General features: G+C 41.1%; 1 protein-coding gene across 2 annotated transcripts in view; it reads left to right on the top strand.

Annotated features, from left to right (window-relative positions):
• The window catches only part of CDH4 (cadherin 4), a 423,802-nt gene that overhangs the window by 250,960 nt on the left and 146,444 nt on the right, over positions 1-26,398 (top strand). For both annotated transcript variants that reach the window (XM_068207967.1, XM_068207968.1), the window contains one exon: positions 15,115-15,291. In XM_068207967.1, coding sequence (XP_068064068.1) covers positions 15,115-15,291 — 177 coding nt within the window. The remainder of the gene's footprint in view (positions 1-15,114; positions 15,292-26,398) is intronic.

The following is a 26,398-nucleotide window of genomic DNA, read 5'->3' as shown; positions in this document are numbered from 1 at the left end:
TTTTTCCGAAGCTCTTTTTCCTGCTTTGTTCTTCCTTTGCCCCCAGAGTCTTTGTGTCGCCTGGTCTGTGCTTCATAAGGAAGTGTCCAAGTAGGAGATACCGTGAGCAGCATCAAATTCCTTGCAAATGATCCTTGCACCTCTGTGACAGAAATTATTTAAGGTCTCCAGTGAGGGAAGTGTTCTCTAAGTTCATACTTCTGTATTTTTAAGTGACCACTCTGTCATACACCGCAGGTCCGGTACATCATGTTTGCACCTCACAGCTGATAATCTCTCTTGACTCAAGTCAAACCAGGAGATGAAGGGTGAAGAGTCAAAACCAACCATCTTCTTGATGGTTTTAAGCTCAGATTTCTTTTGTGACAGCGCAGGCCTGCAGTCTCGCACTGGCAGCTCTGCCCTGCTCCCCACCTCCCCGGTTTTCAGAGTTACTCTTGCAAACAATCTTCATGGCCCTGCAGCTTCCAGAGGGGAGATTTGGGCTTGTTCCTTCCCTTGCAAGGACAGGGAGCGTGGCTGCTGCCTGATAAGGGACACATGCTGACACGGGGCAGGCAGCGAAGCGCGGTGCGGCACGGCGGTGCCAAACATCCCCTCTGCTCAGTGCCAGCAGCTTCCCTCGCCCACTCCGGCAGAGAAAAGCCAGAGCCAGCGTTGCACTCAGAAGGGTACAGATGGTTTCTTTCTGCTTTAGTTCTGTACACGCAGCTGAAAAGCAGGAGGGCTCTGTCCCTGCCCAGCAGTCTGAGAGCAGTGCTCCTTCAGTGAAAATCTGCTGGTGGGCTGTACAGAGCCACGGCAATTGGGGGCTGCTCCATGAAAGCACATTTCTTCTGCTCTGCCCCTGGAGAAGCTGTCACTTTCCCACCTCTTCCATATCATTTTTGGCAGCAGCAGTTCACCTTCTCATTTTCAGTGCTGGTCTGGGCTGAAGATCTTTTACTACATAGAGTAAATGCAGTTATCTTCTCTGGTGCTGGCTCAAACAATGCAGTGTTGGGCTGGTTGGGTGGTGACATTAGGGCAGCATTTGGCCGGGAATTGTTTCAAGAGCCTGGTTTATTGCTGGATCTTGAAGGCCTGCAGAGTAAGGATGAAGGTGTGTGTCCTGGGAGCAGCCATGGCTCCTTCAGGGACAGGGCGGGGGTCTCTTGGCCGTGGCTGTAATTTGGATTAATGCACCCCAGTAATGGCCCAAACAGCAAGACTGGCCTCTGCTGTCATCCTGTCTGTAGTGCTTGGACAGAGAGTGCAGGGCAAGGTGGGGAAAGAAGGAGAGACTTTCTGTGTCAAGTTGTTAGAATTCCACCATGTAACTCTGTGCCATTTGGGAGAGTTTTTGCCACATTTGAGACAAAAAGGAAAAACTTGGACAGACTTAAATCTCTCACTTGCACAGTGGGCTGACCCCTAAGGTTTTGCAGAGCTTAGAGTCATATGAATATACTTTTGCTGCTGTTCAGTAAGGCTTGGGCTTGTGCAAGATGTAATTAAGCCCTGTTTGTTATTGTCAACTCTATTTGCCATTTCTAACCAAAGAAATACTGTTTCCTTCTAAAAGTAATTAAATATTGAAGGAAGCAAGTAAGATGTCTTACATACTGTTTTAAATTTCTTCTCAGTGTAGCAGAAAAAAAAAACCTGAATAAGCACACATTTCTGTTTTAGTAGAATATTTGGTTGGAAATTCATCTAATGCTAATGTAATCTGAACTCTGGTTGAAAACAGAGAGCTAAGCTTCTTAAAATTCATATCCCTCCTTTCTAAAAGCCTTATTAGTGTGTAGTTTGAGGCTGGAAAAATACAGAAAACAAGACTAATGACAAGGTCATAAGCAGTTTTATAGTGGGTCCCTATAGCAGGCATCTGACTTGTGTTTTATTTAAATGCCTGTGGTTTTTGCAAGCAAACTAATCCTTTGTTTACTAAAGAAATAAATATGATTATGAGATTGTTTTAAAAAATAATAGTGTTTGTGCAGAAAAAGCACCCCAGACCTTACAACATACAGTTCAATATGTTTCAGGCCATGACCCTTATATGTTTTGTGGCTTTTACTAGAGGCAGATTTCACATTTGGTTTTGTGTAGAATAATATGACTCAAGCAGAACTATATATAGATATATATGTATTTTTAAAGGCATTTCAAATTGTTTTGTTATACTCAGGATATAGAGATAGCAAATGTGGGAGAGAAAGGAGGAGGTGGCCTGAGAGAGGGAGGGAGACCAGTTTTCTTCTGGTGCATTCATTTATTTCCATTTTACTTTGTAAATTTGTGGCTGATTTTGTGAAAATGCTGAACAGTTCCGAAACATTATAAATAATTGGCATAAAATTCAGTTACTGCACCTGCTGATCACGGTTTGTTGGCACCTATAGCACAAAAAAAAGTCCTTTTACCTTGCTCTTCCTCAGCTCGATGAGCAATGGCCCTCAACAAGGGCAGCCCCTCATGACAGGAGGCTTGGTGCCCCTCAGAACCCCCTCTGAAAGGATAAATCAGAATTTTGTTCATTATTGTCCAGGAATTAAAACTGCATCAAAACCAGCCCTCCTCGAGTGGCCATTATTAGCCATTTGGTTTATTGTGGAGTTTATAATACAGAATAAATGTTATGGGAGAAATCAATGTTTTTGGGATACTGGCTGAGATTTTGGGGGGCCAGGAGTGAGCCTGCCTGCACAGTGGGGACAGTGGGCTGCTTTCCAGGAGAGCACAGAGGATTTATCCATCAACAAATGATCCTTTGGATCTGTGATCCTTTCTTGTCACTGTGTGTATGACTGAAAATCTGTGCAACAGGCTGCTTTGGTGGTGGCCAGGGGCTTCAAGGCAGCAGATCATTTCTTGTTGGGCCAGTCCCTCCCCTTGTGTGCTTTCACTGCAAAACCAGAAGGTTTGTGTCTATACCTGTGCCCCAGATCCCCCAGCTGAGCCTTGCTCCTGATGAAGCCTAACATTTTAATGGGGAGGGACCCAGCACAGTGACAGTTCCCCCTCTTTCACTGTGTTGGCCTTACAAATGTGCTGATTGCTTGAGGTGACTGAATAACCTGTCAGTTTTCAGTGAAAAACACTGTAAGGAAAGAGTTCTAACTTCTACATTAAAGTGTCATGCTAGTAGGGTGAAATGATAGAAAAGAAAGCAAATACTTTAAAAATGTATTTTATGATACATGAAGCATACATTTCCCCTCCTCCCCAGCAAACACTTGAATGTAAACTTTTTTTTTTTTTTTTTTTTTGGTTAATATAAGCGATGTTAGTAACTCAAGGAACTTTTTTGTTCAGTCTTGCAGGAAACCTGATAGCAATTCAATTAGAAAATGCAAATGAGGTCACACATTTCCCACAAGAGTGCTGAATTACCCCAGAGGAAACTGAGTGATATTCCAGCATAACAATAAATACTTAAGATAAAGTTTCTTCTGCCATTCTTGTCTGGCTGCCTGTTGTTCCAGTTGAAAGTATCAGTCAGGACTGTGGGTGTACTTTGGGAAAAAGGAAAAAGAAAATAAAAGAAAAGAGAAAAAAGAAAATAATAAAGGAAAAAAAGGAAAAGAGAAAAGATGCTATTTTATGAAATAATATAAAGTCTTTGTGGCTTGTGTCAGCATTTATGAAAGATGAACTTGAGTGGCATAATGCTCCAGAAAAAAACAAAGTAAAGCCGGGCTTTACTTATCTGGAATTAGCAGTGTAATGTCTTCTTTTCTAAGAATGCATGCTATTATTTTGAAAAATTGGATATTGATACAACCAAAAGTCTAAAAATGAAGATTATGTTAGTGAACAGTGACATTGCTGAGGACTGCAGTCTTCAGAGTGTCCTCTTTTTTAGTTACAGAAACTCAAATCTTCCCAGTTACAAGTTTTGTGCCTTTTGTCCTTCACACCCTGCACCTGCCCTCTGTGTCCATCAGTCCAAGCTCCTCCTCATCATTCCTTGAAATTCAACTTTCTCCACCCCTTGTGTTGGCTCATCCCATCTGAAGTTCTGACCTTCTCAGTTATATTGGTTGTTTTCTTTAATTTTCAGTCCTTTCATGTGTCTAAGGCACGTCTGGCTAATTTTCTTCTGTATTTATTTAGCTATTTTTCTGTAGTTCTCACCTCACGAGTTAAAATCCAGATTGCAGAAATACAGCATAGAAAGGAATTCACAGCAGAAGAGTTTAGAGGTACAGGATATATTCAGCACATGTAAGATGTCAGTCATCTGCTGCCAGTGACTTAGTTTGGAAAAAAAAATACAGTTTTCTTTGAACTGTGTTTATGTCAACCAAAGTTTCTCGTTGCAAGAGCTTTTCAAATTCTGAGCATGGAAATATGTAAATTTTTGTAATGTTAAATCACTGGGAATTGTGCAATTAAATTCAGAAATATATGAGGTCTGCAGCTAGTGTTTAAAACATTGAGAACTGCTGTCAGAAATCAATTCTTGCTTAAGCCCAGCTTGTGTTTTATTATATCTCATCTTATTTTGGGCTGCTTTCATAACCCAGCTATGAGTACACAGCCATACAATGTGAATGTGAAAAGCTGGTTCTTACAGACAGAGGGCTTTTTTTTTATTATTTAAAGCCTTTAAATAATCATCTGTGGTATTTCACCTGGCTGAGGTTTTAAATTCCAAGTACAGCCTTTTATTGCTGATCACAAGCACAAAGGTCTCTGGGCAAGGAAAGGCTTATTCAGCACTGCTCTCGTTCATGACCTGGGTTATTGTGCATCCAGGATGCTGTGCACGAGGCTGGGGAGCCCTCCCTTGAAGGAGGAAAATCAGAGTTTAAGTGGGATCTGTGCTTCCAGTGACTCCAGTCTCCCTGACACTCCTGAGCAGGTGCACCTGGACAAAATGAGACAAAATGTGTTCGCTGTCTTTCTTCCTTCTTTTCCCTGCACTGGGGTGAGATGTTATCTATGGCATCAGGGTGATGGGAGTTTGCCCCATGAAACTGTTTTATCACTAGAGAAAGGCTGAAAAAATGAGGTTTTGGTTGTCATGCTGCCTTTTTCTGACAATAACTGGTGCATATTTTAAGTGCTGGGTCATTACAGTGGCACTGTCCTCTTTCACTACCTCTGTGGGGGATCCAAGGCAGTAACTAAATCCAGCAAAATGGCAGCTGGAATAATTTTTATTTCTGTATCTCATCAATCAAGCAAGACCTGGATTTATCTGTCAGGGATGGTGCATTCAGAGATTTCTGTTTCCTTCAGATAACTTGTGAGACATTGTTTGGAGTTTTAACAAATCAGATCAGTGGAAAAGATAAAGAAGATGACTAATAAATTAGTATCATATAACAGTTACCAGTGAGACTGCTCATGATAATTGTGCAAGTCTAATGAAGATGCATCTGCTGAACTTGCCTGACCTTGTGCTTGAGTGAATTTGAACATCTCACATGTAATCATTGCAGGAGACAGTGGTGTTTGTGAAAACATGTGAACTTCCCTGGCCTGATTTTCAGGTGTGCTGCAGCCAAGATAAGATATGACACACAGATGCTCAGTGCCTTGGAAAATCAGCCCACTACGGGAAGTTTCCAAGCCCTGCACTCGCTGCATTTAGTTCTTAAGCAGTCAGCATCATACCAAGGGTCAGGCTCAAAGCCATGCTCAAAAGACCATCTGTAAGTGAAATTCACTCCAGATCTGTCTTCCTTCAAACAAAAAGAAGTCCTAAGGATTGAACTGCCTACACAGAAATAAGTTTTTCCTGATAAAACAAACCCCTTGGACTGCTGCGTGCTCCTGCCTGTGATGTGTTCCTTGCCAGATCAAAGCTTTTGACCTCCCATTTCATGTTCTTTGTTGGTAACTGCTGAAGTCTGACTGCCACTTCAAAATAATATTTTGGACTGGATATCCTAAAAATACCTTCATTGCTGTGATTATCTGATGACAGCTGCTTGTAAACATGAGATTGAGTACAGACAAAAATTGCTTCATACAGGCACGTCCATTAAAACAAACTGGTTTTAGGGGCTCTGAGTGTCCAGGATTTTTCCTTTAGCCCAGCAAGCTGAGACAGATTGGTAGGTGCAAGGTCAGTGTGAAGTAGGGTTTTGGTTCCTCCCAGCCTCTGGAGGCCAGTTCCTGGACTGTTGGATGAGGTAGTGACCCTCTGGCATGTCCAGCTGGAGGAGTGAGGAGAGGAGCCAGGGATGGGTGTCCAGCAGGGCAGGGTGGCCTGATGGCCTCAAGGAGTGGGATCTCAAACACTGTGCCCACCCAGCAAAGCTTTTAAACTCTGGCTTAAATTTCATCTTGCAAATTGAGATAAATTGAATGTGTCATCATGGTCAAATTTGAGCATTTCTTAGGTGCACTCTGGAATTGGAGAGAAAAAAAGAAGAATAGTCTTTTCTCAAGAGCCTCTTGAAATAACCAACGGATAACTTGAAAGGGCAAATTCTCACACTAGCACTGAGGATAAGTACCAGACTGAATTACTTTACTTTGTGCTAAAGTAGCAGCAGTGCCTGTGATCTTTTAAATCTCTTGTGATCTTTTTACTTGCAAACATTATGAAGAGGAGGAGTATTGTTACATTTAATTCATTATGATTATTTTAATTCATGTATCTTTTGAACCTTATGGCTTTAGAGAAATAAAATGAGATTACAATTTTTCACAGGCTTTTAAGGGGTAGACTTGCTCCCACTTCTTTCTGTGACGAAGAGCACTTGTAGTAGTCTGAGTTTTAGAAGCAAAAGAATTGTATTTTGGAGTCATGTTTTCAATTATTTTTTATAAATTTTATTGGGGAGGAAGAACTCAGATTGCTAGCCCAGATTTTTCATACATTTTTCTCAAGATTAGGTACAGAATGAGAGAGGTAATTCCAAACTGCAGTAGAGGTTTTCACTGTGGAAAGATCTACTGCCTTTATTCCTAATACACAGGTAACGAGTATGAGTATTTTGTGATTTAATAGCCCTACTCTTGAGAAGTGCTTGTACTTCTGAAGCCATTGTGTATGGCTTCTCCCAATTATGAGAATGACATTAACTTGAAGGTAGAAGTGTCTCTTTGTAAACACTAGAAGGTAGAGTACAACAGTAATTTAGATGTATCTTAAACAATCCTACCTGAGAAGCACTGTGAGATTAGATCTTACAAAGGGAGTGTGAAAAGGTCAAGTTGATGTGGGGAGCTTTGCAAGGAAACAACCTCATCAGAACTTTTCCTGTTGGTGGGATAAGATGTTCAAGCCTTAAAATGAGGAGGAGAAGTACATCCAGAGCTGTGCTTTGGGGGTGATGTCATCTTCTGTCCATTGACAGCTCTTGCAATATTCAAAGCCTGACAATGACAAGAAAAATATCACAGATGCTGGAAACCTGTGGGAGCCATAAAAGATTCCACCAAAGACAGACAGATTTCGAAGGTACCTGCTTTGGTGCGTGATTCTTCCAGAGAATGGAAGAGGAAGATCATTTGAAACCCTGAGAGAGTGCAGTGGCCAGGAGGTGTCTCTTATCATCTGTGGTACCACAGAATAAGTCTGAGCACAGCTCTGCCTCTCCTTCCCTGCTGAAACTCCCATCCCTTAGAGATCCTCTGGGCATTTTGTGTCTGCTCGGTAACGAAGTGAGCGTGCTGCCCGCGCCCGTCCTGACTCTGCAGCACAAAAGCAAAGCCTATTGAAGTGCTCTGGTGACTGGCTGGATTTCAGCTTAAATTGGTGATAACTTACCCAACAGAAAGTGTGGGTGAGTTCAGGAGATTTCTGATTTCAATTAAATTAGACTGGGAAATCAACATCTCCTGTCCCAGCCTGGTCAGCAGGCAACTGAAAAGCCCCGTTCTGGCCCTGGGGGCATTAGCTGCAGCCTGTGTCCATGGGGCCCTCACCAACCTTGTTAGGTTTTCTGATCAAAGAGATTAACATGTATTTGGGTTTTTTTGGATAACAACCTTCTGTGGTAACCACATGTGTTATGCCCAGAGCTGGTGCATCTCTTTTCTCCGGAGACCAGACTTAACTCAGCATTTAATTACAGTAACCCACAAAGGGCCCTGCTGCACCTTTTGCAGAGAAAGGATCTTCTCCCGATGACTCACAAGCCAGTCTGTCGTGTTCTCCCTATTAAAAAATTCCCTGGATTCACCTTGTACTGTTCTTCAGCTTTTTTCTTGCTTTGCAGCCCTGCAACACCAAGGAGCATTTTGATTCCTCAGTCACTCTGATCACATTTTATTAGTTCTATCAGATAAAATTTTCCAAAGTCTGCAAAGCCAGCCAGATACCTAACAACCTTAAATTTGCATTCATGCCTCATTTTCCAGCTCTCAAGGAACAGGGCATGTAGAGCTTTGACACTGTCTCCTCGAGAACGAGGGGTTTTGGCATGGCTGATGTATTTGTGTGTGTTACGCGGCTCATTCTCTTCCTCTGAGGGCAGTAACTTGGTTAGCTTTTAGTCAAACTTTTTCTTCCCTGTCAGCTGATGTGTTCTGGAAGCTCATGCACTTGCCAAATCTGACAATTTTTCTTACTAATTGACTCTAATGCGAACTGCTCTATGCAGCCCCACTGCTAGCTGATATAAACAAAAAGTAATGAATTTTTGCTTAACTAGCTGATTTAATTAAAATGTTTTATACTGTACTTGTATGGTTTCTATAAATGGAGAGGTAATTTTGTTTAATGAGTTCCTAACCAAACATAACATTCCTGATTGTACGTAGCCAGATTTGATAAAGGTCACAAACGCTGCAATTCCACTGTTTGCTTTTGGAAGTCGTGATGATCAAACAGCTTGCTTGGGTGCTGGAAATATCCTGTCAGGATTGGTTCCCTCTATTCCTGTTTATACCAGAAATTATTAGTATAGTTTTAAGAGCAGAGGGGGTTCTTCTCTGTATTTGAACACTGTTCATTATCTTTAAAGTGGAAGTGTACTGCCAAAATCCCATCTCATTGTCAATTAGTGGCTTCTCTGCAAACACATTAATTTAATGCCCCTGCTGAAGAGCTGTGTATGTTGGAACATCTTGCTGCTAAAACAATAGTTTTCAGAGCTCTTTGACACAGATCATTCATGAATGGCAATTTATGCCGTGATGGTAATGGGATATGACATGCAGCAATCTTTGATTAAATTTACCACATTTTGCAACTATTAGTAAATAAAGCTAATTCAGACAGTCATCTCAGAGTTCTAGACGGTGGATAAGGAGAAAAACAGATTATGGATTCCTTACCTAAATAATAGCAGTTCCTAAATAATAGGTGCACGTAGCACAACTATAATAAATTAAAGACTAAAATAAAAAGTCTGATCTCTTTTAAAACTACTTTGTTTTCCTGTCTCCAACTTCAGCAAATTCAGCAATGACCTAAATAAAAAAGGAATCAATTACCGTAAAATAAATAAATTTGCTGTTTGTTCTGCAGCCCTTTCATTCTACTGTATGAGAACACAAAATGGAATATCTTTCTCTACTGAAAGATCAAAAACTGGAGAAATGCTGCATTTTGGGAAAAAAGGGTTCATTCGTCCTCCACTGCCGTCCCTGATGTCAGCAAAATGTTGTTTCCTTAGAACAGAATTCATGCAAATGTTTATTTTGCAGTGCTCTCATGTTCCCTTTGTTAAAGAACTAAGCTCTATTTTCATTGTCTTATTTTCTGTTTGGTAAATATAATTTTCTCCTGTCCTTTCTGCAGGTACCATGGAAACAAGCAAAAATGCTTCAGATTAAATATTTTTTTTAATAGATTCTTTTTTTTTTCCCTGGTAGAAAATGGTACCAGTTTTCAAAATGTATATTGATATAGGAGATGAAGGGAAATATGTTTGAACAATGGACTTAAGGTGGCTTTGTATCCCCTTGTATTGAAAAAATATATTAAAAACACGTTGCCTCAGTTAAACCCTATGAATGACACTAGAAAAAAAAGCAACCCAAGTATTATTTCATTTCTGAAAAATGTCTAGTGTGAAGTGTAAAGATCCTAGGAAAATAACAAGACTGGCATATAAATAAAACAGGTTAAATCATGAATCATTTTGATACCTGGAAAATAAAGGCCTTATTTCCTTTCCTCCAATTGCAGGTACTTTTTATTGCAAATGCAAGTATAATATATTTTAGTGCCGAAGCATTTCATTTTTCGGGTTGAGCCCTATGAAATTATTAATCTCCAACAAACCTACCCTAAGACTCACTTGTTATTTATATGCAGTGAATGGCAGCTTATGTACCCAAACATTAGAGTGATCCAAAATGTTCAGCTAAGCAGGAACACAAAATATGATATTATATTATGTAAATGGGTTTGTGATACGCTCTGCTGGATAATAACTTCCAGATGTCTCCGTAGCCAGAGGCTGACGGATATCAAAGGCAGGTTGGCTGGGAGGGGAGACAAGCCAGCTGGCGAGACTGGCTACTGCTAAGTGTAGCGGAAGTTGGAAGCTGGTGTTTCTTCACACTCACTGGTTTTATTTGTGGGCTAGTGAAAAATCAGCGGCTCGTAGCCTTGTCACGAGCAGGATAGGGCTGGAGGGGCTGCTGGCAGCCCATGTGTCTTGTTCTGTCAGGGGATTATTTTTTGACCTCTTTTACGAGTAGAGGTTGGGTTTAGTGTGAGTCTCCCAACAGATGAAAGGCTGACGAGCCACAGACCAACACTGACAGGAGATTATAGACTCACTAAATGGCTTTTCCAATTTATCCTTTATTCCCAGTGCCAGGTGCAGACAAGGAATGTCCCTGAGCTCTCAACATTGTGGTGTAAATGGCGTTAGTTGAAGCACCCTGCAGCCTCACTAGTTGGGAGTAAGGTGTCCTGAAGCTGTTGGGTTTTGAAGTCTGACAGTCCCTTTGGACATAGCTCCCTTTCCCAATGCAGCAGATGGTGTTCACCGTTCTTAAAGGCAATTCTAGATTGAAAAGGGACTGGAAATTACTCCTGGGAGACTCCACTGGAGCTGCTGACATAGACTCCAAGATACCCCTACACCTTCTGTGAAGCAGGATGGGAGAGGAAAGTTCTTTTCACAGTCCTTACAGATTGTGAAAAATTAGGGTTGTGATTGAGGCTGCATCTCCTCCAGCCTCACATTGCTTTCTAAAAGCTTGATCTGCCATCTCAATGAAAGGTTTCTGATTGATTTCTATATGTTTTTAATTTATTTCAATTAATAGCCAAAAAAATAACCCCAAATCAAAAAAGTGCTAAGGGGAATTGCAGGGCAGATTCTGCCACTCTGAGCTGCAGTTGATCCTCAGCTCTTCAGCTACCTTATCGAACACAGGGAGGATGGTCTCCAAGAGGCTCTTCTCTGCCCTGCAACTGCTCATAACAAGTATTAGAGCTGCACATTCCAGAGAAAGAAGCGTCTATCAGCAGAAAATGCAAGGGCTGTGTTATGATTTGCTAGCACTGGCAGTGCCCATGTGTGTCACAGTCATGGGCCAGAAGCCCACTGGAGGAGACATGGAGTAACTCAGTGCCAAGTGTCAATCCCAGGCTTGCAGAATTTGGGCTTTAAATAATGCAGCCAGCACTGCACTGCTCAGCTTCATCAGCAAGCTCTTAAAAATTCTGCCCCAATACAATACTAAGGCATTAGATTCTACTGAATCCAAACTCTCCTAGCAAGTTTACATCCCAGCATGGGCTCTTCTCCTGTTGTTTCTCTTCATCCCACACTTTGTAATTACTTTTTCCGCTTGATCTTGAAGGTTTTCATCTGTTTTGGCTCAGCTGTATTTCTCTATCTTATCAGTGTCCTAAAGTGATAGACAGGCATAATTGCTGAATTATCTGACTATTTTATATCCTCCTGTAATTATCTTTGTATTACCAAAGACCGTGCTCACGTGTTCCATGTTTAGAGTTTGATCCTGTTGTAACTAGTTATAAATGTCACTGTGTAATTTTTGGAATGGAGAGTGGATTTCACTTTCCCCTGGGCACGTGTTTCATGGATTGCCTGGTGCTATATGCCATAATTTTCGTGCCATATGTAAGAGAGTCACAAAAACAATAGGAGGGAAACCACCCCAAAGCAGCAGCACTAAAGGTGCTTGACTTGATTTTGTGAAGGACTGTGGACAGTTTGTGTTCTGGTGGCACTACAAAAGGTGGAGGAATATTTTATCTTTAAAAAATGCTTCCGAGATTCCGTAAAGCATGTGGCCAGTGAGGCCATGAAAAAGGAGCAGTTGTCATCTCAGTAAAAGCTGTTACTCAGCAAAACTAGAATTGGAAGCTGTATTTTAGAATTAATTGAATATGGTGTCATATTCTGCTTTTGAACTTCAGATTCTTGCAAACTCAAAAGCACGGGAGAGTTTTCTGGTGCTCACAGTTTGACAATGCTGTTATTCCAGATATGTTCTGGGATGTTTCAGTCAGAGATCTGAATAGTTCTGGCATTTATACTCACCAGACTTTGTTACTGCATTTGTCTCACAGCTTTTAAGGAGCAGAAAACATGTATAACATATTTAAACAACACCAGAGAAATTAAGGTCAAGAGAATGCATTGTCAACAAATGAAGATAAAAAAGAGCTGTTGTTAAAAAAAAGAAAAAAAAATTGTTGTTGCAAGATGCTTTTGAAATTCTACATATCAAATTCAGAGTCATGTTGATGATTTATTCTAATATAGGAAAACATCATCAAGAGTGACAAGCAAGCTAGTCACTGTCTAGTCACCTGCCAGCAAGTCTTTCATACAGACTAAAAAGGCTGGTATTGCCTTGCTGAGCTGACACTAATTATTTCAGTATACACGGAGCTTTGGGACTCGTGTTAATTCTCAAGTCTGTCTTTAGTTCAGACTCATTCCACTGTGTAAACTCAGAAGGGCACAAATTATTTGACCATCCTTTCATAATCTGTCCCCATGCTCACTTGCCAATTATATAAACTGATCCAAATACCTGCTCTCAAAGGATTCCCATTTGGGAATCACAAGCCAATTAAAAAAAAATAGGGGATATCCACTATTCTGTGGCTCATGTCTCATAGTCCTGTTTGATGTTGTCATGCATTTCTGGGTGTCTTCTTTAGGTAAGATTGATTTAATCAGTGTTCAGAAAAGATACCTTTCTGTCAATAAAATCATTTTTAAGTGAAACCTCTTTTGGATATAGCATTGCATCCCATGGGAAGGAGGAGGTCAGCAGTGCCTACCAGTATCCTGACTATCCCAAGAAAGTCTTCCACTGCCACACCATGATTCTGTTTCTTTGTTTATTGCCCACTTCAGTAAGTATTCCAAAAGCAGCATCTTAATAGTGTACATGGTGCTGTGATTTTGTTGAAGATGTGTAAACAGCACTTAGGTGAACACAACCCACATCAGAAGTGTGAGACAGGACCTGAGGAACATGCCTCTCTGTGTGTGACTGAAAAGACCGTATTTGTCTGTTCTGTGAAAATTCAGCTCTGGAACAGGCTTGTTTTTAAGTTTTGCAGTAAAAATAGCTGCATTTTGGCACAAATGCTTCCAATCCTTGCAGCCAGTGGATGTCTGCCCTCCAGAGGTAACAGAGACCAGAGCCATGACCAAGCTGTGAGCATGGGCTCCTTGCTGCTGTGCCCTGCTCTCAGTATCTCCAGCCTTTCTGGAGAAGGTCCACACAGCTCTGGAGCCACACCTCAGTTTAACTTCCATTTACTGCTTAGTTTTCATATACTGTGTAGTCTGGAGGTGTCTGCCTGTTTCTTTACCTCTCAATCAGAAATTGAATGTGCTAATAGCTGGATTTACATCAAACTAGAAGGCCCGAAGCAATGATTCCCACTGAAATCAGTGCCTACAGATAACTGCTTGGAGGGTGTTTGGGTTTTTATGTTTGGAATAAGACAAAAAGTGAATGTGGATTAAAATGGCAGGAGCCTCAGAAAATGTTTTGATAGCTTTTCCTGCATTGTTCTTGTGTGTTGGGGCATTGAGTTTGGGGTGAGTGGGGTTTTTTTTGTTGGTTTTTTTTGGAGAAAAATAGCTGAAAATTGTAACATTCAGAGAACAGTATTCCCACTGGATCTTACCTCAAATGAAAAGAATGAGACTTGCAGTCTTTGTGATTTATGAAAGTTTAAACATTTTCTGGTGGGAGTACGGGTCACCATATGGTAACAAAAGCCCTTGCTAGTTATCTTTTCTGCAGACTTTCAGAAGTAATTGCTGGAATCCTAGAAGACCTCAGAGTATTGAAGTATTGGGACTGCATAACCTCTGAAGAACCTTCCCAAATCTACATTTCATTGATTCATCATTCTATAAAGCATAAATTTTCTAATAGTGACCCAGTCTCTCTAAGTCAAAACCATGGTCCTACCATTTCCATTTTTATTCATAGCATTGTAGCATTTCCAGCACCAAAGTGTTCCATTCAGAGAATCCATGGTTTAAAAAAAATCACAAAGAAGGACTCAAAGTCACACCAAATAATGAAAATTTACCGTGCCTGAGATGTGTTACACTTCCCAGGCAGCTTGGGGTGTGTATTTTGGGATTTGTGTTCAAAACCCAGCTCTCATATAAAGATCATTTGTTATGAAGCACTAAAAATCTGATCTAATGCACCTTTGCAGCCATGGGGCTGACTGGGGTTGGGTTTGTGTGGCAGAATACTTTTGCAGAACCACAGACTGCAGGTTTTTTAGCCTGGCTTATGCTTAACACCAGACTATAAATCTGGACCCATGACATGGACTGCAAAGGAATCTTCTCCAATTTTTTTTTGTGTTCTGGTAGATTGTACTTACGGAACATTTTCAGCAACTTCTTCACCCCAATTCTCTGCTGCGTCTCCTTGCAGCTGGTGTAATGAAGACAATACATTCTGGGAGGCGTCTTGGCTTGGGAGTGACAGCTCCATATATTTGTGAATGGTTTCCTTGATGAGGTGGTGTTAGGTCATAGGTTTGACTTGATGATCTGCAAGGTCTTTTTCAGCCTAGCTGATTCTCTGATTCTGTGTTTCTGTGAAAACGAAGTGGCAGCAGAGCTGCCAGTAAACACGTTGCGTCTTTGTTCCATGTGGCTGTTTATGCCACTGTTGGACAGGTCCTAAGAATTGAGGAAGAAGCTAACTGGTTGTGCTTTCTTGTTTCCAAAACAGCCCAAAGGAAGGAAGGCACTGTCTGGAGAGCTGGTGCAGCAGCAGAGTGACACCCTGCTGCCCTGGCGGCAGCACCAGAGTGCCAACGGGCTGCGGCGGCAGAAGCGGGACTGGGTCATCCCACCCATCAACGTGCCAGAGAACTCCAGAGGGCCCTTCCCGCAGCAGCTGGTCCGGGTGAGTTAAAGTACAAACTAGTGACAATAGTGCTAATAATAATGGTGATCTTGTAATGGCTCTGGTGAAGCAGTAGGTGTGGGAAGCCTGGCTCAAAGCACAGGCTCTCTGCTCTCCCTCCCTCCTGCAGGAATGGTTGCCTTTTCCATGCTGCTCCAAAGCTCCTCGCCCCAGTTTCCCTCCCCAGCTGACGGCAGCCTAATCGCCTCCTTCCAGCCAGTCCCTCCTGAGACACTGGCACTGCTGCCAGGATGGCACTTTGCCCACACTCTCATCCAAAAAAGCGGCTGCAGGTGTAAAAGCTGGGCTGGGTGGCACCCAGCGACGAGGGTGCTGCATCCTTCCCTTCCCATCCCTCCCTCCCGCGCCCATCCCGCTACAGATGCGCGGCGGCCCGGGGGAGGTTGGCTGCCTGCCGCCGCTGCAGATGGATCCGGCAGCCTCCCCTGTGTTGCTACTTTCTTTCTTCACAAGGATAATCTCTGCGATCAAGTTTACCCATGTGGTTTTCTGTGATGATTATGGGATGACAGGAAAAGAAAAGGAAGGGAGAAGGAGTGTTTTACAGAGACATTTGGTTGATTTATTGTTGCTGTTGATAAGTGTTAGCGAAATACAAACACATGTTGCTATTCCTCTTGTGGGTGCTGGTTTCGGTTTTTGGAGCAGTCAAACGATTAGCTGTTAAAAAAAAAAAAAAAAAAAAAAAAGTAAAACTCCTTGGCAGACATTTGCAGCTAGCTCTTGGAAGAAAATGGCAACAATATAAAATTTCAGAAGTTATTTCAAGTAGCAGTGGTGTGTCATTTGCATCCCTTCTCAGGAAGTTCTTTTAGTCCTTTTGAAGCAGTGCCTGGATTCACATGAGTTGCATCATTACCTGTTTCAGTGTCTGGGAAGAAGGGGCATGTTCCCAATTCAACCAGGGATTGTTTAAGCTTGGATTGTTGGTGTCATTTCTCTGTGCAATTAGGGAGTACAATAAGGACTAAGAATACCAGGTGTCCAATAAAACCAGGGAGGGAATCCAGAGAGTCTCTGTGTGGTCAGCAGTGCGGGGTACGGAATGACCCATTAATGTGTTGTCCTACTAAGCTGAAGAAATGTCTGAAGAGGAGAATAACCTGATGTGTCAAAAATGCCTTTCTAAATCAATAATTTAGATTAAATCTTGAATTGCTGTGAAAAAGAAAGGGTAGTATTGCAAAATGAACTTGTGCTCTCTTCCATTCCCTACTGATTTCTTTTGAGTTTTGACTAGACAACAAGAGGACAACTTGGCACCAGCTTACCATGGCAAATTTGTTGATTTATAAGGACTGAAATCTCTGTGGCACTTTTTACCCTACAGTCTGGAGATGAAACAGAAGGACTCGGCTATGCAAAATTCTAATATTAATGGAAATGACAAATAATAAATTTTATATAGGTACTGAAGAATTTATATTATCACTTAGACTACCAGTAACCTTGGAAAGATAACCTGGCTTATGGAAATACAGAACTCCCAGATTTTCAGCAATATATTCCATTGCAGTTTTCGAATACAGATGCTAGAGGAAACACTAAAAATGAAGTAAAAATGGTATGGGAAATAAAAAAAAAAAACAAACTGGCTTACAAAGGGCTGTTTTCCTCTTCACCTGACATACAGAAAGCATCATAATGACAGGGAAGATCGTACAAAGAGTGCAGCTTGATTAAGCGTGAGACCCCTGATGTTTCAGGCTTGGGTTGAGTTTCTGCTCCTCTGCAGCATCTGGCCCTTTTGCCAGTGCCTGAATGTGAAGCTTGGGTGATTCCTATCAGGAGTTACAGCTCCCTCCGTTAGACTTTGCTCTTTAATTATCCAGAATAGGACAAATCAACATCTTCAAAGACCAGCACTATCTGATTATTTCCATCCACATAATTTTCAGATTGCCCTGGAGCATTTTGCTGTCTCCTAGATCTAGGTAAGAGTTTTGATCTGATTTCCCATGCTTTTGCTCGCTGGGCACTGAATATTTTTGTGTCCATCTGCTCACAAACTGGAACCAGAAGTGCACATGTGAAGTTGCAGCTCAGCTCTCATTTGTACAGAAGTAGGTCTGTCATTTTTTTTCTCTGTTATTTTTTATAAAACATTCAAACCTACTGCTGGTTCTTGGACACTGAACTTTTTTTGGTCCAGAAAGAGCAGCCTGAGCTTACATTTTGTAGGAATAACTAATGGAAACCAGTCCCTCCATAGTGCTGTCTTTGGTTCTGGCTTCCTCCAAGGACAGGAAGGGATGGCATGAAAAATATCATCGCTAAAAAACCAAAAAGCCCTACCAGAAGTACATTTTCATAGAACCACTTGCTGTTTGCGTTTTTATAGGTCAGACTAATTTGAAATGCATAGGCAAATCTTTCAGGTTCCCTCCTACTCCTGCTTCCTATTGTGAAGGTAAAAATTCCATTTTATGGAAGTTGATTAGTTACTTGTCAGTATTTTTAGCAAGGCTGTGCCTGAATGAAGTTTAAATCATAGCAAAGGTGAATGCAGCTTGATGGGAGCCACATACCTCGAAAGGCAGCCCTGTCTGGTTCATCTGGGATCAACTGTAATTCTCTGCTCATTAAACCATTTCATTCTGTTAAAATACATTAAATGAAAAAGTTTTTAGAGAAAAAAAAGAAAAAAGGAACATTATCCCTGCCAAAAAAACCCTTCTGTTAATTACAGAGTTTTTTCTTTCTGAGGAACATCCGTGTCTGTTCATATACATCAACCACACTGACTAGGAAATGTGTTTCATAAAAATAATAGCTGAAAAAATAATAATAGGAAGTTCTAATTAATTTTGGCTGCTGAAAAGATTTACTTACTCTTTGAAGAGTTTAAATTAACATCTGACATTTATAAGCTAAAAAAAAATTGTTAGTATATAAAAATGTTTTGTAAATTCTGCTTTTGTCTTTGAGCTGGGAAAACAGTTATCAAAATTTATTGATATATGCTTATTTATTTTGGAAACATTTATGAAAGTCTCGAGTTTAATTTCCTTCTGCTTCACTTCCACCGTTGTACTAGGAATAATATTGTACATGCTGTGAAATATTTCACTGTTATGAGGCTAATTTCATTACTAATTGTCAGGTACTGTTATTATTATAACTGAAGTCCATAAAAATGCCTATTAAAAATACAAAAACAATATGAAATCCCCCTCCTTCTCCAAGCAAATGACTCATGCAGGCACACTGATCAGCTATGATAATATATTAAATAGTTGCACCCTTGCTGAGCTCTGTCTATTTTCTCACTGACTCATCCTTTTTAGCTACATGCGTAGCTAATTCTTAATTATCTATTATCTAATTATCTATTAGCTTATCTTGTATTTCATCCTCTTTTGAACTTCAAAAAGAATCTCAGTTTTGTATCCACAAGCCAGTCTCCAGCTGCTTCTAATGGGAATCTTGACTCAGTTTTCAAGGCAAATCTTGGTCCTTCTCAATGGACTACATGAAAATAATTAATTTTTAAAAATAAGTCTTGTGCAGAATTGGCCTTTGGTCATCTTTGACATGCTTAGATAATGGGTTCCCCTGTCAACCACTGCAACTGTGTTCTCCTTTGTGAGGGCTCCAGACTTTCAGCTCATCTCCAGGACCTTTGCAGAGCTCTTAGAGCCTCCCCTCTTGCACTTCACAGACCCTAATTTTTCCAGCCCGCCTTTATTAAACATAAAACTGAAAAATATATTATTTTTCTGTTAGATCTCTTATTATAAACAACTTGTTCATTCTCATTATACCAGCATGAAAATCCCCTGAGGATGACCAAGACAGGATCCTGGTGCTCTCACAAACTGCCTTGATTGCATGCTACAGGCACAGCATGTGCTCCGGTATCCGAGCGCTGGTGATCTCAGCCACAAGAATACTAGAAATAACCTGATGTGTGTAACAGGGAATAAGAGGGAAGGATGCATTTTATGTAAATTTAATCAGAAAGTCCTGAAGTGGCTCGGGAAGTTGGCAGAATATAATATACCTGAAGACTCTTGTGTTGTTGCTTAGCAGAGGTGTTGTCGGGTCAGGTTTCCAGCAGCATGGGGCACGTCAAGGGAGCAGAGAGCTCCTCTTGACACACTGCAAAACCCTGTGGTGGACTCACAGGTGGGTTTAGCACATCTTAAGCTATCCTGTGACATTGAATATTTAATATGAAAAACGTTGATAGCACACTCTCCAGCTCAACAGCCTGTTTGTGAGCTACGGCCCACCGTGGCACAGGAGATGGGTGAGACAGCTCTCCCAAAGTCTGAAATCCTGGTGCTGGAGACACACAAGGCACTCTGAGCTGTGAAATCCCTGCCAGCTTGGACCATCAGCCCTCAGTGCTGCCATCTCCTTTGCTCCTCATGGCTGTTTCAGCGTGTGCCTTTACACTGTTTTAAATAGTTTTATTGTAGGAAATCCCTCTTGCCTCCTCTATCACAGCGTTGCTCACTGCTGTGAAATTGGCAGTGCAGAATCCATTAGCTCCCAGCTGCAAGACAGATGGCATCTGTCTGTGGTGAGAGAAGGTTTGTTGAGAAAAGGCCTTGCAAATGCTTCCCAAAGGACATCAGACCTTACTTTTCCTGAGAGAGATGCAGACAGCATTGATTACAAATAGACCTAGATCTTCCTTGTTCTCCACAGGAACAGGTGTTTCTTTTGCCTTATCAGCCACACACACACTCAAAGAAAAAAAATGTCTAGTTCTGGGTCTCAGTGCACCTCACCTTTGTGATGCCCCGTGAGCATCATCAGCTGAAACTCATTAGGAATGAGGGGATTTGGTCTTTACTGTAACACTCAGAAAGGGGTAAGGAGCAAGCCCAGAGGGTGGACAGGAAACAGGACGTTGTGCAGGTTGTGGTGCTCTGGAGAGTCACAGCCTTTCTCTGAAAGCTGGTTCAAGGATGTAGGTTGAGACAACTCTTTGCTCCACTGCAGTTTCACACCACAAACCAACCTGGCACCAAAGAGGGAAAGATGAGCAGGAAAATGGTTTGTTAAATGTTCATTTTGGGTCAGGTATTGATCTCTGGTACACTCTTGTACACTCCTCTGTGTGTGTGTTACCAAACCAGGACTCATATATGACTCAGAGAATGAATGGACAAAGTGAATTAATGACACAGTGCTACTTTCTTGATGTGTCCATTTGAAATTCCTTTAAAACCTACAGTCTGAAGCAAGTTCCTGAACATATTCCACACTATATGTACTGCTCAAAGGACATCCTTTTGTTTGCATTCTCCCTGATGATGCCATTCTCCGTTTCCAGCATTCACCAAAAGAGAAGGGCAGATCCTGATGTAAATCACACATCTCTGCCAGAGCTGGTGGGGCTACCCCTAGTGTGTGCCATTTGGGAATCTGGGTCGAAGGAAGCAGATGCCCAGTGCTTTATGGGCTTTCCATGCACACACACATCCAGCATTATGGATTGAAAAGTGCAGCTACAGCATAAATGCTCCATTTAAAATTCTCTTACAACAGCATTCAAGCCTATACTGTAATTATACATATTGTATTTCCTTGTATTCAGACCCATAGGGAATTTATATTGTCCTTGCTAAAGCCAGAGGGACTGAAGGAAAGCAGTCATTTAATGATTCAGCTGTCTTGGGCTCTATGATTTAATCAATCATATGAAAGAAATTTTTAGATTCTTTGTGTTTAGAGTTCTCTTGTCTGAGCAGAAAATGTTCCCTTTTTGAATTGCTTTAATAGCTGTATTTATGCAGCTGAAAGTTCCTTAAGAAATGAAAGTAAAATCAAATTGCTGAGAATGCCTAGATAATTTATCGGAGAATATTCAATTAGAATATATTAATATTTTAGATTTCCATCATTAATTTAATATTCAGAGATTTAATTTAGTCGTTGAATTGCTGTAGTGCCATGCGTGGGTAGATTGTTAGGCTGAGTGCTTAAAACACCTGCCACAAATGGGTGAATCTCACTTTGATTCCCAAGAGCACAAATGCCTTTCTACTGACATAAGTCTTGCAGCAAAAACTCAGACACTAAATCTTGCCTGTGCTCTGCATTTTTCCATAATTGCAGAAAGGAATAATACAATCTTCTAGCAGAAATAAATGCAAGAGCCTGATTTATTTATGCATTCAAATCCAGACTGAGGGGGAATTTGGTGCTCTGTGGTTCTGAGTTTGTCAATGTATTACTGAAAAATTTCATTTTGCCAGACTGGCCTTGTCACTTACTCAAGGAGAACCGTCGTAAGTGAGGTTGGGATTTAAAGGTGATTGACACTTTGCAGACAGATATCAAGGACTCCTATTGCCCAGTTCAGCTAAAAAAGCTGCCCTTGAGTTTTTGCCATTTTCCAGGATACTCTGGGAATAGTAACGTGAATGGGAAAATGTCCCACTAAATCATAAAAAACCCACTAAATCATAAAATGCCATTTGATTTGGAAGATTGATAAATCTTTGACTGTAGCATCCCAGATGCATGAAGGAAATGGAACCATTTTTAATTTCTCACACAACATAAAAACTGAGATTTTCAGAAGCCACTGGAAGCAGTGAGACTGCTCCCACTGATTGGGAAGTATCAGCATGACATTTCAGAAGTCCCAAAAACCATTGATAATATTTATGATTAACTTCAAGTCATTAATTTAGGGTACAGCAAGTCAGACTGGGAGGAGGCTGGGATAACAGACCTGTGGTCTGACCTTGTGCTTGATGTTTCAAACTGTTTTGCAGTCAGTCAGCATCCCCCGAGGCAGTGGGCTGGGATATACTAGCAGGGATTTGTGACCCTACTACCAGTGACTGCTGGTTAAATACAGATTGTAAGTGAGAGACACAGAATGATAGAATTGTTTGGGTTGGGAAGGACCTTTAAGATCCTCAAGTCCAACTGTGATCCATACAGCTTTGCTTGGGTATTTTTCCATGCAGGATCTGACTTTTTCAGCCTGCCTGCATCACTGAGGATGGGCTTTCACAGATAAGAAGCTGAGGCAGGGAAGCTGAGTGGCTTTGTTTGAGACCACAGAGCTGTTACCATGGCCATGGGCAGCCCTGTCTGGTTATCAGCACTGGGGCTTGTCCTTGGGTTATTTGAAGAATCTCATCATGGACTCGGATTTTAATGGAGTGGTCAGAAATCTTCTGCTGGTGGTTATAGTCAGTCACATTATTCCATGTCTGAGTCCACCTGTGCATCAGGTCTGTTAGACACAGTTCTGTTTTCATAACCATGCAAAGGTGCTTCTCTGCTCTCTGCTGATTCTCCACCACCACCACCACCCCCATCCAGCCCACCTTTTAGCTCCAGCTTTACATCAGGAGCAAGAGATTCAGGAAGCACAGAAGGATAACTACCCCTCGAATTGTCATCCCAGGCATACTGCAAAAGAGTTCATCAGTCACTCCAAAGAGTATTTAGCTATAATACCCCATTGCACATATTGTAACATATCATTACCTCCCATCCTCTCCAGAAAGTGAGATAACTGTAATAGCCACTCAGGCTGGCTGTTACGTGTACAGGCAAAGGCAGGAAGGCATAGTCAGAGCTAATGCACACAGCTCATGAAAGCTATTGAAAATCTGTGAAGACAGTGTACACAAAAACAGTGGGTTAATTTGCTTGGAAAAGAGCTTTGGTTTTACTCCTGCCTTTTCCGAAGTAAAACGGTAATAATGAAAAAAGCTGAGACAGAACAAACAAAGAACTTGCAATCTGCCTCTTTGCTGCAGGAGTTCATTCTTTAACACTCATCACCTACATGGGTTGAGTGTGGGACTTGGCTTCCTTGATGACTTGAAATGGAGTCCCAAAGACAGAGTGGTGCTGTGTGGGTGTGAGTTTGGATTTGCAGAATGACGGTGCAGATATATCCTTGACAGCTAGGCTGTTGCTGAAATTCACTGTAGCATCCTGGGATGAGATAGGAAAAAAGAAATCTACAGTTTTTATTTCCTTACTAGTGCATATGTTCTTGATAGTCTGCACCAGTGAAGACTTAAATACAGCACCCTGGAATTTCAGATGTCAGCTTTTAAGACTTTAGAGAATTTACTCTTGGGCTAATTTTAAGCTCTCACTGCTGTGGTTAATTGTTTTTTTTTTTTTATAACAGCTGAGATTTTCAGTGATAAAGGTGTCACCATCCAAATCCTTTCTTAGCTGTCTCTAATGCAGCCTGATGAAAGATAGAAGCCCATGGCTACATGATGGGGCAGCAAAGAGTGGATATGCAGTAGTTTACCAGTTTCATTAAAGCCCCCATTTCTTTGCAGTTTTTCCTTTCCCGTAATTCTTACCATGTTTTTTATAATTACCATATTTATAATAACATTCATATGTATTGCTAATTTCCTTAATTTAAAGGACATTTTTCCTCCTATCCGAACAGTTAGACAACTTAAAAAGCAAACAAACAAAACCTTGGATTATATTAAGGGAAACATTTTGCCCAAGGCAATTTGGATATCTGCAGATGGTGGTACAGAACATTTTGGCCCTTGTTCAGCAGAGATTTTAAGAATGTGCCTAAATTTGAGCCTTCAAGTAACTCCAGTGGCTCTTCAGAATATATTTATTGACTGGAAACTAAGGACATGAATAATGCCTTACTGGTTTAATGTACCCAGCATGGTGCAATGCTAACCTCTTTGGCCATGTTTATAGTTTTTATTAGATTCCCAATTTTAATTACACTTCTCTGAGCGTACTGGTGTGTACAGGGAGCACACTCTCAGATGTACATACACATCAGCCTTTGCATATGTCCTTTTTTTCCCTAATAGACACCAGAAACTGCCTTGAAAAGCCACCCAGTAGACCTTGGTTGCATTTTTTTGGCACTGGGTAAAGAGAGCTGAATTCTTTCCCCTCCATGAACCAACTCATGCATCCCCTAAGAGCCCCCACAGCTGCTGAACCTGCCACATACTCATCCTTGCCATAACAAACCACCTGGCCCTGCCCTCCCCTTGCAAAATTTCACCTGAGGAATTCCCCTTTAGGAATCAGGTTTTGGAAACCAGGACTAATCCTCTATGACTCAAGCTGTAAACTCCTAATCCTAGAAGTTTCTCATGGAAATATTAACAGACCCCTAAATGCCATAGTGCTGGTGGCAAAGCTGGGACATTTGCCTTCCTGACTTCTCCTTCCAATCGTGATCTCTGCTCATTTTAATCAAAACATCATGACCCGAGGAGGGTTTTGTATCTGTGCTTGGGTTTTTAGTCCTTTTGGGCTGTTTTTCAGTTGACTTATTTGTTTGATTCGTGCTTCAAGGCTTTGTGAGCTGTAACATTTATTTACGGAAAGAACCTAATTTTCTTGTTGTTAAAAGAGGGTCAGCTTAAGGAAGAAGAAAAGCTCTGTGGGCTTGTTGTTTCTGTCTAAGAAATGAAAGGCATGCATTGTGTTGTGAAAAGACTGGACATGGAGCCCATGGTTTGAACATTTAGGGGAACTTGTAGTGCATGTGCCCCTCTGCTAGTTAAACTCCTCTGTGCAAAAGGCAGAGCTGCACTGTCCCCATTAGTGCAGGACTATGAAAAATTCAGTGGGAATGGCCAATTTCCCTTATTTCCAAGTCGCTGTAAAAAGCTATGGCAGCTAAAAGGCAGAGTCTCTGACCATACTGTGAGCTATTTGGAATTATTTCTGAAGTAACATCACTGGAAGGGAACATATTAGTAGAGAGAGGAAAGGAAACTAAGATAAAGGATCTGCACTAAAAAGTGTTGCTAGTTAATCCAAGCCCTCGGAAGGGATTTGTGTGAGTTGGAAAACAAAAATAAATGTTTGGCCAGCTTACATTTTCAGTGGTGTGGTTTGCAGTGAAGTGATGACACAATTTAGTTACCAGTAAGTGGTATTCAACTGCCTCTAACAAAAAGAAATTACAGTAGAAGAATCAGACATCATCAGAGCATAAATCTTTTATGGAAGATTATAGCAGTTACTTATTATTTGAAAGCAAAGAATTGAGAAGCAATGTGGCATTTTCTTTCAGTCATGGGAAATGCACCCTGTAATGTCTCCATGGAAAAAAGGAAAATGCTACACCAAAGTGTTCCCATTCAGCTCAATGGCAAAAGCACTGTTCGTGAGCATCTGGTTTTGCAGGGAAACTCCTGTTAAGAGAGGAATTTAAATATCGGAGGAAGCATTTCCAGCAACTGTCTGGGTTTACCGAATATTTTTCAGACAGTGTTATGTTTATGGCACAGGTTTTTGTGTGCTAAAGGAAAAGGCAATTCAGAATTTATGAAGCAGCTGCTCTGTCTTTTGAGCACCTAAGGGACAGAATGACACAACACATATGTATTTCTGAAGTAATTGGAAAGAAACAACCCAACAACTTTCTGTACTTCCTTTTGAACTGTAACCCATGGTACCTGCAAGCATTAAAACATTTTCTTCTAATTTTTTAATTAGACGTGAATACAAAATGTAACATTTGGGTATAACATGCTATTAGGAAATCAGCTCTTTTTCTCCTCCTTCTGTATCCATTCAGTTGTTAAATCTCCCCCCTCCCTTCCTTTTTTTTTTAACCTCTTGTTCTTAATGAGACTTCCTCCTTCTCCCCATGAATCTTTATGTAGGCAACCTTAGCTCTTGATTAATCAGTAATTAGGGAAGGAGTCATACTGATTTCAAGTCCTTAGTATCATACTCTCCAGCTGAAATTCAAAACTAAAATCTGAAGGAAAGCCATAGTGTCAATATTATGCTCTGTCTAACCATATGATGACAAAAATCACATCAGAGTCAGACCAGGCATATCTATTTATATAGGCACAAATCTGTCCTGCTTGATATTGAGTGTAACACAATCATAATTCTCTCCCACGGCTGCTTTCTCACACATTCCCTGCCTTTGTCACCATCAGCATTCAATATTTCGCCTTAAAGTTTACTACACCCTCTGTCATCTCATCTGACACGAACTGTTTCACTTCACTCCGTGTTTGCTGAGCAGTTAGGGCTCAATTCAAAGTTTAATGAGCCCTCATTAACCTCCATGAGCTTTGGATCAAACCCTTGTAGTCTAATATGGAAATAATGCCGGGGTATTTTG

Source organism: Anomalospiza imberbis, chromosome 17 (genome assembly GCF_031753505.1).
Source record: "Anomalospiza imberbis isolate Cuckoo-Finch-1a 21T00152 chromosome 17, ASM3175350v1, whole genome shotgun sequence".
NCBI classification, from domain to species: Eukaryota; Metazoa; Chordata; class Aves; order Passeriformes; family Viduidae; genus Anomalospiza; species Anomalospiza imberbis.
The sequence above is the reverse complement of the archived record's forward strand: the minus strand, read 5'-3'. Positions and strand labels throughout refer to the sequence as shown.